Source organism: Podarcis muralis, chromosome 8, assembly GCF_964188315.1.
Source record: "Podarcis muralis chromosome 8, rPodMur119.hap1.1, whole genome shotgun sequence".
Taxonomy (NCBI): domain Eukaryota; kingdom Metazoa; phylum Chordata; class Lepidosauria; order Squamata; family Lacertidae; genus Podarcis; species Podarcis muralis.
Genome location: NC_135662.1, coordinates 39,127,940 through 39,140,123, shown reverse-complemented (window position 1 = coordinate 39,140,123; position 12,184 = coordinate 39,127,940). Strand labels below are relative to the sequence as shown.

General features: G+C 41.7%; 1 protein-coding gene across 1 annotated transcript; it reads left to right on the top strand.

The window, feature by feature from the left end:
• The first annotated feature begins 846 nt into the window (after window positions 1-846).
• On the top strand, window positions 847-4,528 carry NPBWR1 (neuropeptides B and W receptor 1). Its single transcript, XM_028736970.2, has 2 exons — window positions 847-1,831; window positions 2,221-4,528. Exon 2 carries the CDS (start codon window positions 2,540-2,542, stop codon window positions 3,536-3,538), a length of 999 nt encoding a protein of 332 aa, XP_028592803.2. The 5' UTR covers window positions 847-1,831; window positions 2,221-2,539; the 3' UTR covers window positions 3,539-4,528.
• The last annotated feature ends 7,656 nt before the right edge of the window (window positions 4,529-12,184 follow it).

Sequence of the window (12,184 nt, the reverse complement as noted above, 5' to 3'; positions counted from 1 at the left end):
CCTATTTCATTGTTAGCCGCTCAGTAAGGGAATGCTGAGAGTCAGATAAGCGACTCTGAATTCCCCAAAGGAAATATAGGAGATAAGTATAACGGCAACGCACATCGGTAATTTGTTGTTTAATGGGTTTCTTCATGTAGGCAGTTGAAGGCTCCTTCAACAGTATTCTTGACTATGCTGAAGTATGTGGTGAAATTCTGATTGATTTCAGCTGACATGAATGGCAGTACTTAAATCACTTGTTGTACCAGCTCAGAGGTTTATGGTTGCACAATGAAGCTTTCTCCCCTCTCCTCTCCCAGGCTTCCCCAAATCATAATACATTAAATAATGTACAGTTTGGTGCCTTTCATGACACCCAAGATCAGCTGCCTAAGGCAAATGTCTCACTCTGCCTATTGGGAGGGCAAGGAGGGTTGGCCATGGAAAAATATTGGTCTCTGGGGTACTCTTATAATCACCCACATATAATTTGGTACATGGTTTTAAATAGTATGGTTCCAACAGGGGAACCCACAAACCACCATCTAGCTCAGCATATTTTATTTTAAATATTGTAAATTGCATTGTCAGGTTAGGAATCTACTTTATACTGAATCAAATCAGCATCCATCTCAGTCCTGTCCATGCTGACTGGCAGGAGCTCTCCAGGATTTCAGACGGGTAACATTCCCACCTCTGGAGATACTGGGGATTGAACCTGGAACCATCTCTGAAGACAAAATGGATGAGCTACCACTGAGCTTCAGCCCTCCTCCCAACAATATCAAGTTGCTTTAGTATTGTTGATGCAGCAGCTAACAGAACTGACTATCCCCTTTGTGTTTCCTCCTTTATATAGGAAAACTGGGATGCAGAAAGTCCTTTTAGACGAGGATGAAGCCTGGGCTGGGATGCCAACAGATCTCAAGCAGCATCCCACCACCTCTTCATCACCTGTAGAGACTGAAAAGGTGCAGTGTCCTTGGTGCTGATGTGATTTTCCAGTTAAGTAGGGCAGAATTGGCTTATCTGCCCTTCTTGCACAGTATTGGCACTCCAGCAGCTTGCAAAAAGTGCTTTAGGACAAGTAACACATAACTGAACTCCTATCATAACATGACCGAGCTTCAAATGAAGTTTTTGCCATGGTACAGGCTAGAGAAGTATAGGAAATGCCAAAGCAAATTGCCGCTGGATTAAAACATCTTCCCTATAAGGAGTCATCAAATAAGATGTTTGCTATTTTTTTCATTTCAAAATACAGATAATTGAGAGGAGGGGGCATGACAGAGATTTATAAAATTTATGACTGGTATGGAGAAACTAGGTACAAATTATCCTCTCTCAAACAAAATAAACTCTAAGTAATCTAATGAAACTGATTGATAGTAAGTTAATAACAAGAGGAAGTTTTATATAGCTGTATATCTAAAGATGAACAATTGCATTAGTAAAGCAAACTGATCTCACTTTGCAATGAACAAACAGGAGAAGAGATGGAAGCTCTACAAGCTATTGTCACGTGAAGGGGTCTGTAACTTCAGAGGAAGCAGATCTCTCATAAGGAGGAGAATATAAATTGGTGGCTGTGTTGACTGACCTGTGAGCTGAAACGGTAGGGCTTCCGTGCTGAGGTAATACCTGCCCTCCATTTCCTAGCCAAGGGAGTGGGGTTCAGAAGGAGCTCTCCAGACCTGCAGGAACTGTTCAGAGATGCAGCTGCTGAGGAGCTGTCCAGCATTTCAGCATCACAGCACTTCACTCCTGTTTCTCAGCTTGCTGTTGAGCCTCCAGAGCACAGTGACTGCAAAAGGATGCGCAAAAGCAGGACACAGTCTTGGTTAGAAAGGTAAGGGGAAACGGAGGATCCTAAGCATTAACTCAGGCTATAATGAGTGTAATAAAATAGTGTGTGAAGAATGTCTGTGGGTGAAAAGGAAGACGGAGACATAATCTGTGAGTGTAGATGGGGAAGAGTCTCATTTAGGATTCTTCAGTCACAGAGGCATGGTTTTTATATGTGTTTATTATTTCCCATGAACAAGAATTTTCGTAGCATATTCCTCCTAGGCAATGCGCGGAAAGAGAATTAATGAAAACTATAACAAGAGAGGTAATTTTGTGCTTAATTATATAGAGACATTAAATGTCATTTCCATGCAATGTTGAGCTGCATGTAAAATAGCCAGGGGCATGTTGAAACTTAATTTATTTGTTTTAAAATTTTATTTTCCTTAGGAGATCTGTACAGTCAGAGTGCTCCAAAGTGGAAAGATAAAAAGGAAGCAGGATGCAAAAACTATTTAACTATTTAACTGAAAGACTGCTTTACTGGTTTCAGTAAATAGAAAAGAAAGTGCTAGGAGAGGCAATTTACCTGAAAATTAGCTTGAATCAAGCAGCTTCAAGAAATAAGAACCTGAAGGAAATCTCTAATGTAATGTATTTCAAATAGACTGATCTCACTCATAAGGTTTTGTAAAAGGACTGCATCTAGTACTCTCATCTAAACTAAACAATATTTAACAGAGGAGACTGATATTTGTCACTGCAGACAATGGATAATTTTTCTTCCCAGCCCAACTTCAATGCTTCCTGTACTGATGTGGATTTTGGTTGCTATGGGTCAGGACAACATGGGCACAACATGACAGCTCCACAGCTGATTCCTAACTTCTACATTGCCGTACCCATCATCTACTCTGTGATCTGTGCTGTCGGGCTCACTGGAAACTCTGCAGTCATTTATGTCATCCTAAAAGCTCCCAAAATGAAGACCGTCACCAACATTTTCATTCTGAACCTGGCCATTGCTGATGAGCTCTTCACGTTGGTACTTCCTATCAACATAGCAGACTACCTGCTGCTTCAGTGGCCCTTTGGCGAATTCATGTGCAAGCTGATCATCTCCATCGACCAGTACAACACTTTCTCAAGCATTTATTTTCTCACAGTCATGAGCATCGACCGATACCTGGTGGTGGTTGCCACCATCAAATCCAAGAAAATGTGCTATCGCACCTACAGGGCTGCCAAGACAGTGAGTCTCTGTGTCTGGGTTTTTGTCACCATCATCATATTGCCGTTCAGTATCTTTGCCAAGATACACACTGAAGAGGGACGATCCCAGTGTGTCTTTGTCTTTCCCAGCCCAGAGGGCTTCTGGTGGAAAGTGAGCCGCCTCTACACTCTTATCTTGGGCTTTGCCATCCCAGTGTCCACCATCTGCATCCTGTACAGCACCATGCTCTTCAAGCTGAGGCGTATGCGGCTCCACAGCAATGCTAAAGCTTTGGACAAAGCGAAAAAGAAAGTGACAATCATGGTGCTGATCATCTTGGGCGTTTGCCTGTTCTGTTGGACCCCTTATCACCTGAGCACTGTGGTCGCCCTCACCACAGACATCCCACAAACCCCTCTGATAATTGGAATCTCCTATTTCATCACCACCCTGAGCTATGCTAACAGTTGCCTCAACCCGTTCCTTTACGCCTTTTTAGATGACACTTTCCGGAAGAGTTTCCGAAAGTTGGTTGAATGTGGAACTCCCTCCTAAGATTCCGGATCTTTTTCTAGCCCCTTTTAAAATAAGCTTCATGCATTTTGAAGAAACTTCCCGAAGCATGATTGGAAGGGACTAGCTCTGGCCATAGAACCAGATCCAAAATGTTGTAAAACTGAAAATTCAGGAATTGGCTCATCCTCTTCTTCAAGCAGTGTCCCCGTATCCCTGCCAGGGTGAAGAAGCTTGCTGCATCACCACATTACATCCTCCGGGGCATTTTTCCCCTTGTTCTTTCTTTTTTGGCACTACATCGATTCATTGTGGATTCTCCTCCTATTGGTATGGAATGCAACATAATTCCTTGGAATGTAAAAAAACAAGAAAGAAGAAGATTTAATATTCAGCAGACCCAATATACCGAACAGTACTAATTGAAACATGGAGTTTTTTCATGCCAAATAAAGGTGTGCAGAGTGCCTTTGCTTAATGAATCTGAATCCTGCTAGTTTGATACCTGTATTATATTTATCTTGCTGTATTACCTTCCTCCATCATATTTTATTACATATTAATTCTGCATTTGACAAGGTAAGCTTTTATGACAAGGTAATGTGTTCTTCTACAGCTCCCACACATTTAATTGGGGGGATGTGGGCCTAGTTGATTCATTCTTCCTTTCCTCCATATTCAACCACATTGTGTATTTTAAGTTCTGACACATCTTGTAGTTGTGATTATTGTTATTCTGTAAAAATACTGTAATTAAGGCTTAAACTGCTGCACAAATCATCTGTGTACAGACTTTCTTAGATATAAATATTTTGCAAAGGAAAGTGCCCTCTAGCATAAAATGTCATAGCTTGATCTTTGTCACATTTTTTTAAAAAACCATCCCAATCTTTTCTTCTTCTTTTTTAAATACTGGAGATAAGAACATACAAAGCCCCCCAAAGTCCCAACAAATATAAGGAAATAACAGCAATTTTACAAATGGTATATATATATCTCCTAATAAGATTTAAATATTCACAGCTTGTTGTTTTGTAAGTGCCAAGTGGAGATGGGGAAATAAATTACTTTTTTGTAGCAACGTGTGTCGAGAGCCACCTTCAGTAGGAAGCGGAAATTTCAGTCCAAGTACACTTCTCTAAACACCAGGAAAAGTTCTCATTGGAAGAAAGCAGCTCCCTGCTAAACCTGGAGTATTCCCGAGATTCTCAAATCTTTTCTTGAATAGTAGTAGTTCTTATCTGGCAAGCCTACATCAACTCTGGAAGGCATCTTGTGAAAAATTCAATCTGAAGCTTCTCAAAACGAGTGCTTTCCCCAAAGATGATGCAGAGGCTTGCCTGATACAAACTACTATTCAAGAAACAATTTGAGAATCTTGGGGAATACTCCAGGTTTAGATACCTTGTTTTCCTGGGGTTTGGCCACTGTCACATGCTGAGACAGATGGATGTCAACAACAACAACAACAACAACAACAACAGGCATCTTGTTTTAGGCATGGGCCTGCTTCCTTCCAATTACCATGTCACAATGCTAGGATTACCTGAATCCCTCCATTTGGGTGATACTGTATATCTTTTTATTTATTTATTTAATTTTGTATTTCAAACATACAAATAAATACATACTTCGGTACCTTCTATATAAATCAAATAATGTCAGACTTAAAAACATTACTTCTCAACATATATAAAAAGGAAAGGAAAAAGGAAACAAAAAAAGACAAAAAGACAAAACAAAGACAGTGACAAATCACTGGACGTTGTGGTAGATCACTGGTAGATCACTGTCTCCCCCCAAAGAAGCTCCCCTAAAAAAAGCTCAAAACGGTGAGTAGATTGCAATCTCTTAGAAGTTGGCCACCCTTGATATACAAGAAAAGCCATTATAGGACTGAATCATATCAAATAGTATCTAACCAAAAAATACATATTGAATTTGTTTTTGTTTTTACCGGTAGATCACGATCTACCTGTTGGACGTGCCTGTTGTATATGATACCTTTCCTTATAGATTGAATCTCTTTACATACTTTAATTGCTGTGGACCTCGTAATGGTTCATTTTCCCCGTATTTAATGTTTTCTCCTCATCTTGGTATGAGGAAGCGATGTATCTCCGTTTACGGAATTATTCCAAACACAACCAAATTTTAGATGTGGGAGGTATATCTTAGTACTACTTAAATACCTTAGTCTGCAGTTTCTCACATGCAGTAATGGGCTACCCATGCAGGAACATAGGAAACTGCTTTATACCAGGTCAAACTACTGGTCCATCTTTGTTCAGTATTGTCTTTGCCGACTGGCAACAGTTTTCCAGGGTTCCTGGGCCCTATTTTCCAACCTTACCTGGAGATGCCAGGGACTGAACTTCAAACCTTTCCTCATGCAAGGCAGATGCTCTACCCCTGAACTCTGGCCCTTCTTCCTCCACCCCATTGTTGAGTGTCAGTCCCTTAAAGGAAGCTAGCTACCTCCCAGACATTTTGTGCACTTCAGCTTTAAGAAGCAGATTTTCACAGGGAACGCTCTGGGGCCAAAAGAAGAATGATCAGACAAGGAGCTTGGAAGTGTGGACCTGTGCCTGGAAAGAGGGGGTGAAAGGTAAGTATGGGTAAGCCCTAATTAAGCAGCAAGTAGCTAAACATATGCCAGTTAATCCCAGAATTGCACAGCAATCCAGTGAAAGAGCTGGTTGACACTTTGCCTCACAAATGGGTTCCAAGGCAGGATGAACACTCAAATATCCACTCTTCCCATGCCTCCTTACAGGCTGGTGGTCTTTGGTACTGCATTCCCCAAAGGGTGAGAGCAAAGTCATCTCCCACATGCAGCCAAAGAGGGGAGCAATAATCTTATTGTTTTAATATTAATTTGGTATATTACAGCTGGAGTATATTGAACTTTAAGTAAAGGTAAAGGGACCCCTGACCGTTAGGTCCAGTCTTGACTGACTCTGGGGTTGTGGCGCTCATCTCGCTTTATTGGCCGAGGGAGCCAGCATACAGCTTCCGGGTCATGTGGCCAGCATGACTAAGTCACTTCTGGCGAAACTGAGCAGCATACGGAAACGCCGTTTACCTTCCTGCCGGAGTGGTACCTATTTATCTACTTGCACTTTGATGTGCTTTTGAACTGCTAGGTTGGCAGGAGCAGGGACCGAGCAATGGGAGCTCACCCCACCACGGGGATTCGAACCGCCGACCTTCTCATCGGCAAGTCCTAGGCTCTGTGGTTTAACCCACAGCGCCACCTGCGTCCCATATTGAACTTTACTTCATAGTAAATTAATTACATTAAAATAACTCCATCACCCCTCCCCACAAAAAACCCAGCCACACAAACTCAGTTTCTAAGAAATAGTGAATTGATATTTTGAGGGGTCAGGGGGGCTGGTGTCCCTTGAGTATTTATACCTTCCATTGCTTGTTGGAATTGTATGTGTATGTAATCCATCACGCTATTTGAGTCATTATGACACAATATTCCTGTCTTACAGCCATCTCTGAATTTGGAGCAGAAGAATTAATCTGGGGATACAGAAATTGCACCCCCTAGATGCCTGGACTACTATTCCCATCTTCCATGACCATTGGCCTGATTGGAGCTGGAGTCCAAAACTACCTGAAAGGGCACAAGTTCCCTATCCCTGAGTTAATCCTTACATATCACAATTTGTGTACGCACATTTTAAACCGTTGTGATTCTCAAAAGTTATTGGGAGCCTGTGGGGTCTATGGGGGGAATGAGTACATAGGATACACATTTGTGGGTTGAAACAGGTGACAACTTTATTAGGTATTCTAGCAAGCCAGTGGTGTTGGCCTGTCAGAAGGGCAGCACAGCACAGCCCCTTGCTGTTAGAATGTTATTTCTGCTAAACACTCAAACCATTCTTGGGGCTTGTCCACTATTAGACCCCAATGTGGGGCAAGCCAGACATCAGGGATCCCATTAACCAACACAAGTCTGGACCCCTTTCGAGATGGGGTGTGACTTGTGCCTCTCTCCCCCAAGCCCCCTAACTGGATTCCCCCACACACACCTTATGTTTTGCCCCTGCTCAATGCCATTTCTGCTCAAAGTTGTGACAGCTTATAGAGCAACATAGAGCAAAGCACTAGTACCATGGATAAGCTTGTGGGGCAAAATGACCCTCTCTGTTGGGTAGGTAAGGCTTTTAAGCTATTGATTCCCATCCAGCATCCTCTCACAGGATCTTTCGGAAGCTGGCCAAGAAGACCAAGGCTCCTCTTGGGAGCCACTGTGCAAATTGCACTCTGCACTTAGGAGTACACAAAATGGTATCTTATAGTACAATCTTTCTATTGCTAAAACACTGTGGTTATATCCAAAGCTAGTTCTACTCTGAGTAGGCCCACTGAAATCAATGAACATGTCTAACTTAGGTCCATTAATTTCAGTGGGTCTACTGTGAGTAAAACTTAGTTGGATGCAACCCACGACTGCTGTCACTGATCTGATAGAGAGATTTTGGATCCTTCTTTACTAGAAGAGTGAAATCAGATGATGAAGAATGGTTGTTTCTACTAACCCAGTGGTTATTTCTATATATAGCATTGCACTGCTGAAAATATTCGAGTCTTTTTCGCAAAAAGATACATTCCAAAATATTTGCTGGAGGGGAAAGTTTTCATGGTGGACATGTGTGTGTGTGTTTGACATTTTATGGAATTCATGTCTCTAGTGAGCTCTGTGATTACTTTTCAGACAGAGAATGACAGTTCTTTTTGGCCACAAGAGGGAACTCGCTGGATTTAATCAGCTTTTTCTCAGTCATAATATATCATAATATTGGAGCCCTTACTTTTATTTCAGTCATAAAGAGAGTTAGGGAGACAGCATTAAAGATGAAATGATAATTTTAAGATGGAATTAAATTTATACATGCTTTCACATTGCAGAAAAAAATCCTAGCTTCATATCTACACTGATGGAGTCTGAGATGACGGTGACTGGCTAGAAAGGGGATTTGGGAGTTGTAGGTTAATGAAAATGCTGACCCAGAGTGCAGCTGCTGTGAAAAGCATGGATTTCATGTTGAAGATCATTAGGAAAGGATTTGAAAATTAAACTAACACTATCATAATGCCTTTGTACAAAACTATGATGCAACCTTACTCAAAATAGGATATTGTGATGCTGCAAAGGGGCCTGGACGCTGGAGCAACTCTCACATGAAGAAGAGTGATCACATTTGGGGCTTTTTAGCTGGGGAAAATTGTGAGTAGAGGGACTCAGTTCTGTGTTGATGTTATTTGTATAGACATTGCCTTTCTTGTATAGAGGAAGGTATCCAAAAGGTCATGAAATCACTACTAATGAATTTACTATTTTTTCCTGAGTTTATGTGAAAATCTACAACACTCAACTGTAAGAGGGTGGCTACTGAAGTGTCTCAATCTTGCAGGCGAGCAAATTCACAGAAATGATCCATAGAAAGCACAGGAGTAACCAGGTACTTGACGGTGGTTTCATAGAATCATAGAATTGTTGAGTTGGAAGGGACCATGAGGGTCATCTAGTCCAACCCCTGCAATGCAGGAATCTTTTGCCTAACGTGGGGCTCAAACCCACAACATGAAGATTGCATGCTGTACCAACTGAGTTATCCCAGGAATTGGGTTTGTTCCCTTACAAATTAAAAACTCTGTTTGAGGAACATTTCTCTTTTTAAAGTACACCTACTTTATATACATACACACAAAAACAAACACACACACTTTTTTGTGCATGGAGCTCAAATAGGACGCAAACTCCTGAAGCAAATGAGATTATAATCTCTCTATATAATAAAATTACTTTCTGTCACAATGTATGCAGTTTTGCTCTTAAATGCTTCATACAAGTTCACTGTTAATGGGTTTTCTTCCAAGTGCCTTGATCTCCTTAATATACCATTTTAATTCCACAGTGACGTACTTGCTTTCTCACAGAAGAGTCTCAAGAAGAAAGTTCAGTGAAGATGAAGAGAATGGTCTGAGTCACATATAATGACAAATCATAGTTTGATCTCAGATTCACATGCTTTTCCCTCATATGTACAGCATGCTTAGTTAATAAGTCAGGATATCAAACCATGGTTAGGTTGTGGCCAAATATCACCATTTGTTCACTATGATTATTATTTTTAACCCCATCAATTTTCAGTATTCAGATGAAACAGGAAACTACTGTTTGTTAGAGACTGGAAGAAACTTTCAGCTTTCTCCCTTTAGTCATAAAGGAAGGGGGAAAGGGAGAATGCGTGTAACAAGACTCTGTGGTCTGAATTGGATCACTGTCTTTCAACAGATTGGGTAGCAACAGTGCCCTGTTCCTCATAACCACAGGCTTGTGGCTCAACAAAGTGCTACCGAATTACAAAACTATGCTGCTGCTATGGCTAAAATAATATTAGCCGCCTGCACCAGCCTGTTGCTTTTCTTTTTGGGAAAATCTCCAACAGTACAATGTCCTTTCCCCCACCCAGACTAGGCACTTTGCTAAGCCCAAGAGAGAAAAGACACAAAATCCAGAGTTCAAACTTTAATGGATCCATCAGCCCTAGCCAGCAAAGCCAAAGGTCAGTGACAATGGAAGTTGGAGTCCAACAACTGGCACACTGTTGTGAGTGCCCTTGGCAGGATCTGGTCCCAGGAGGTACAAGCAAAGCTCTCATCAAGGGGAGCAGGGTTGAAGGTGCAGCACAGTGAAACAAACCAGGACTGAAGAGGAAGACTGTGTATACTCTGGCCTCCCACACCACACCCTAACCGTAGCCAATGGTAGTGAAAGTTTTCAGGGATTGCTTCCTCACAAGGAGACCCCTTACTCACAAGCTGTGCAAGGAATCTGACACCGACATATGTATCCTATGGTGTCACTCTTTGGTCCAGACATGGACCTTCTGGCACTAGCATTTTGCAGGCCTGCGGAATGGCCCCACCTCCACCTTCTCTGACAATCTCAAGGGTTTTCCAGCAGGCCTTGCTTCAGAGGTCCCCTTAAGAGGATTCTGAGGACGGGTTTCAGGCACCTCAAGGCACGTGACCTGTGGGGTCCTCCTCTGAGGACTCTGTGGCTACACTGACATAACACATTTGAAACTGTAGTTTGTTAAGGTTGTGAAAGTTTCTATAAGATAAGTCCTCTATTTCCCTCACATAGCTACAGTTCCCAGGGTTCTCTGGGAAGAAGGGTTGATGGTTAAACTGGCCACTTAGTCTTTGAAGAAAAAGCAGCAAAAGAATGTATGCAGGAAAGAAAAGGAGAGATAATAATAATAATAATAATAATAATAATAATAATAATAATAATTTATTATTTGCACCCCACCCATCTGGCTGGGTTTTACCAGCCACTCTGGGTGGCTTCCAACAAAGACCAAAAATACACGAAAATGTCACACATTAAAAACTTCCCTAAACAGGGCTGCCTTCAGAGGTCTTCTGAAAAGCAGCGATCAGGAGTGAAACATGCTCCCATAACCAGTTTCCCACTTAAAGTCACTCCATCTTGACTACTATTTGTGCTTAAAGGTGCTTTATGCAATCAACAGCATCTTCAGAGGGTCAGTAGTGCCCTCCTAGTGCCCTAGTCCACGTATTCCAGATTGGGTCCTCCCAGCTGATTTATCTGCAAAAGTGGCCAATTTAATCAGCCTTTTAAAAAATGCATGAATAACATCCAGTGGCTCCTTTAGAAAGCAAAAACAGGGCTGAGAGCCCAGCTGAAATTAGCCCGGAAAAGACAGTAGGGAAACGACAAAATTAGTATCAGTGCAGTAGAAACATGACTTGAATGATCCTTTCCCTGGTTAGCATCCAAGAATAGCTCAATCAGTGTGAAGTTTGGATTAGCCACCATGCCTTGCTTCAAAAAACTGATTGTTGCCACTGTGTTTATTTATCTTTATTTTGACAATTTGTATACTGCTTAATCACAGTCATCTCCAAGCGGTGTACAGGAGCCCCAATATGATAAGACTAAAAGTGAACTAAAACTATAAAATCAGAATTCAGTTCAATAGCCTACTGGAATAAAAAGGAGGAATAGGACTCTTTGGTGAGTTTCAGAAGTTCAACAGGTAGGTGCCCTGTATGTGGAGGTACAAGTCTTAATGCTACACCATCATTAATACCAAGCTGAGAATGAAGAGGGAAATTCTGTCATTCAGGAAGGAGAAAGGGAGACAATTGTGTTTTCAGCTGCCCAACTATGGTCTCTGAAACAGGGCTTGTGCAATTCCCAAATGCTTGCTCTAAACTGGAAAACTATCTATTCCACTAGGGGGTGCTATAAGATAGTCTTTTCAAATTAGAAGCTATATTTGCATCCTTTCATGTTCTCATTTAGTTAGAAGAGAGGGGATCCCAGATCTCTCCCGTTTAGAGTTTAGATGCCATGGGGTTAAGGGAGTCAACGGGACAGATTGCATGAGGGGTTTAAAAGCTGGCCAGTTGTTCTGTGGAGGACAGGAAACTAACAAAAAGAAACGTGGAAATGCTCCAGAGATAGGAGAATTACTGAGGCTGGCTCCAGAAATAATTGATGGTGTTGGGTTTTTAATCCATTTCTCCTCCGAAGGTCTGCTGAATAGCATCTGAAATCTAAAATGGTTTTAAGATCCGGGCTCTTGCTGCATTCTGATCTATTCTGCCAGTCTCATTAGCCTGAGTAGG

Coding starts and splice junctions, on each gene's coding strand:
- NPBWR1 (XM_028736970.2), top strand. CDS start 2,540: ATGGATAATTTTTCTTCCCAGCCCAACTTCAATGCTTCCTGTACTGAT.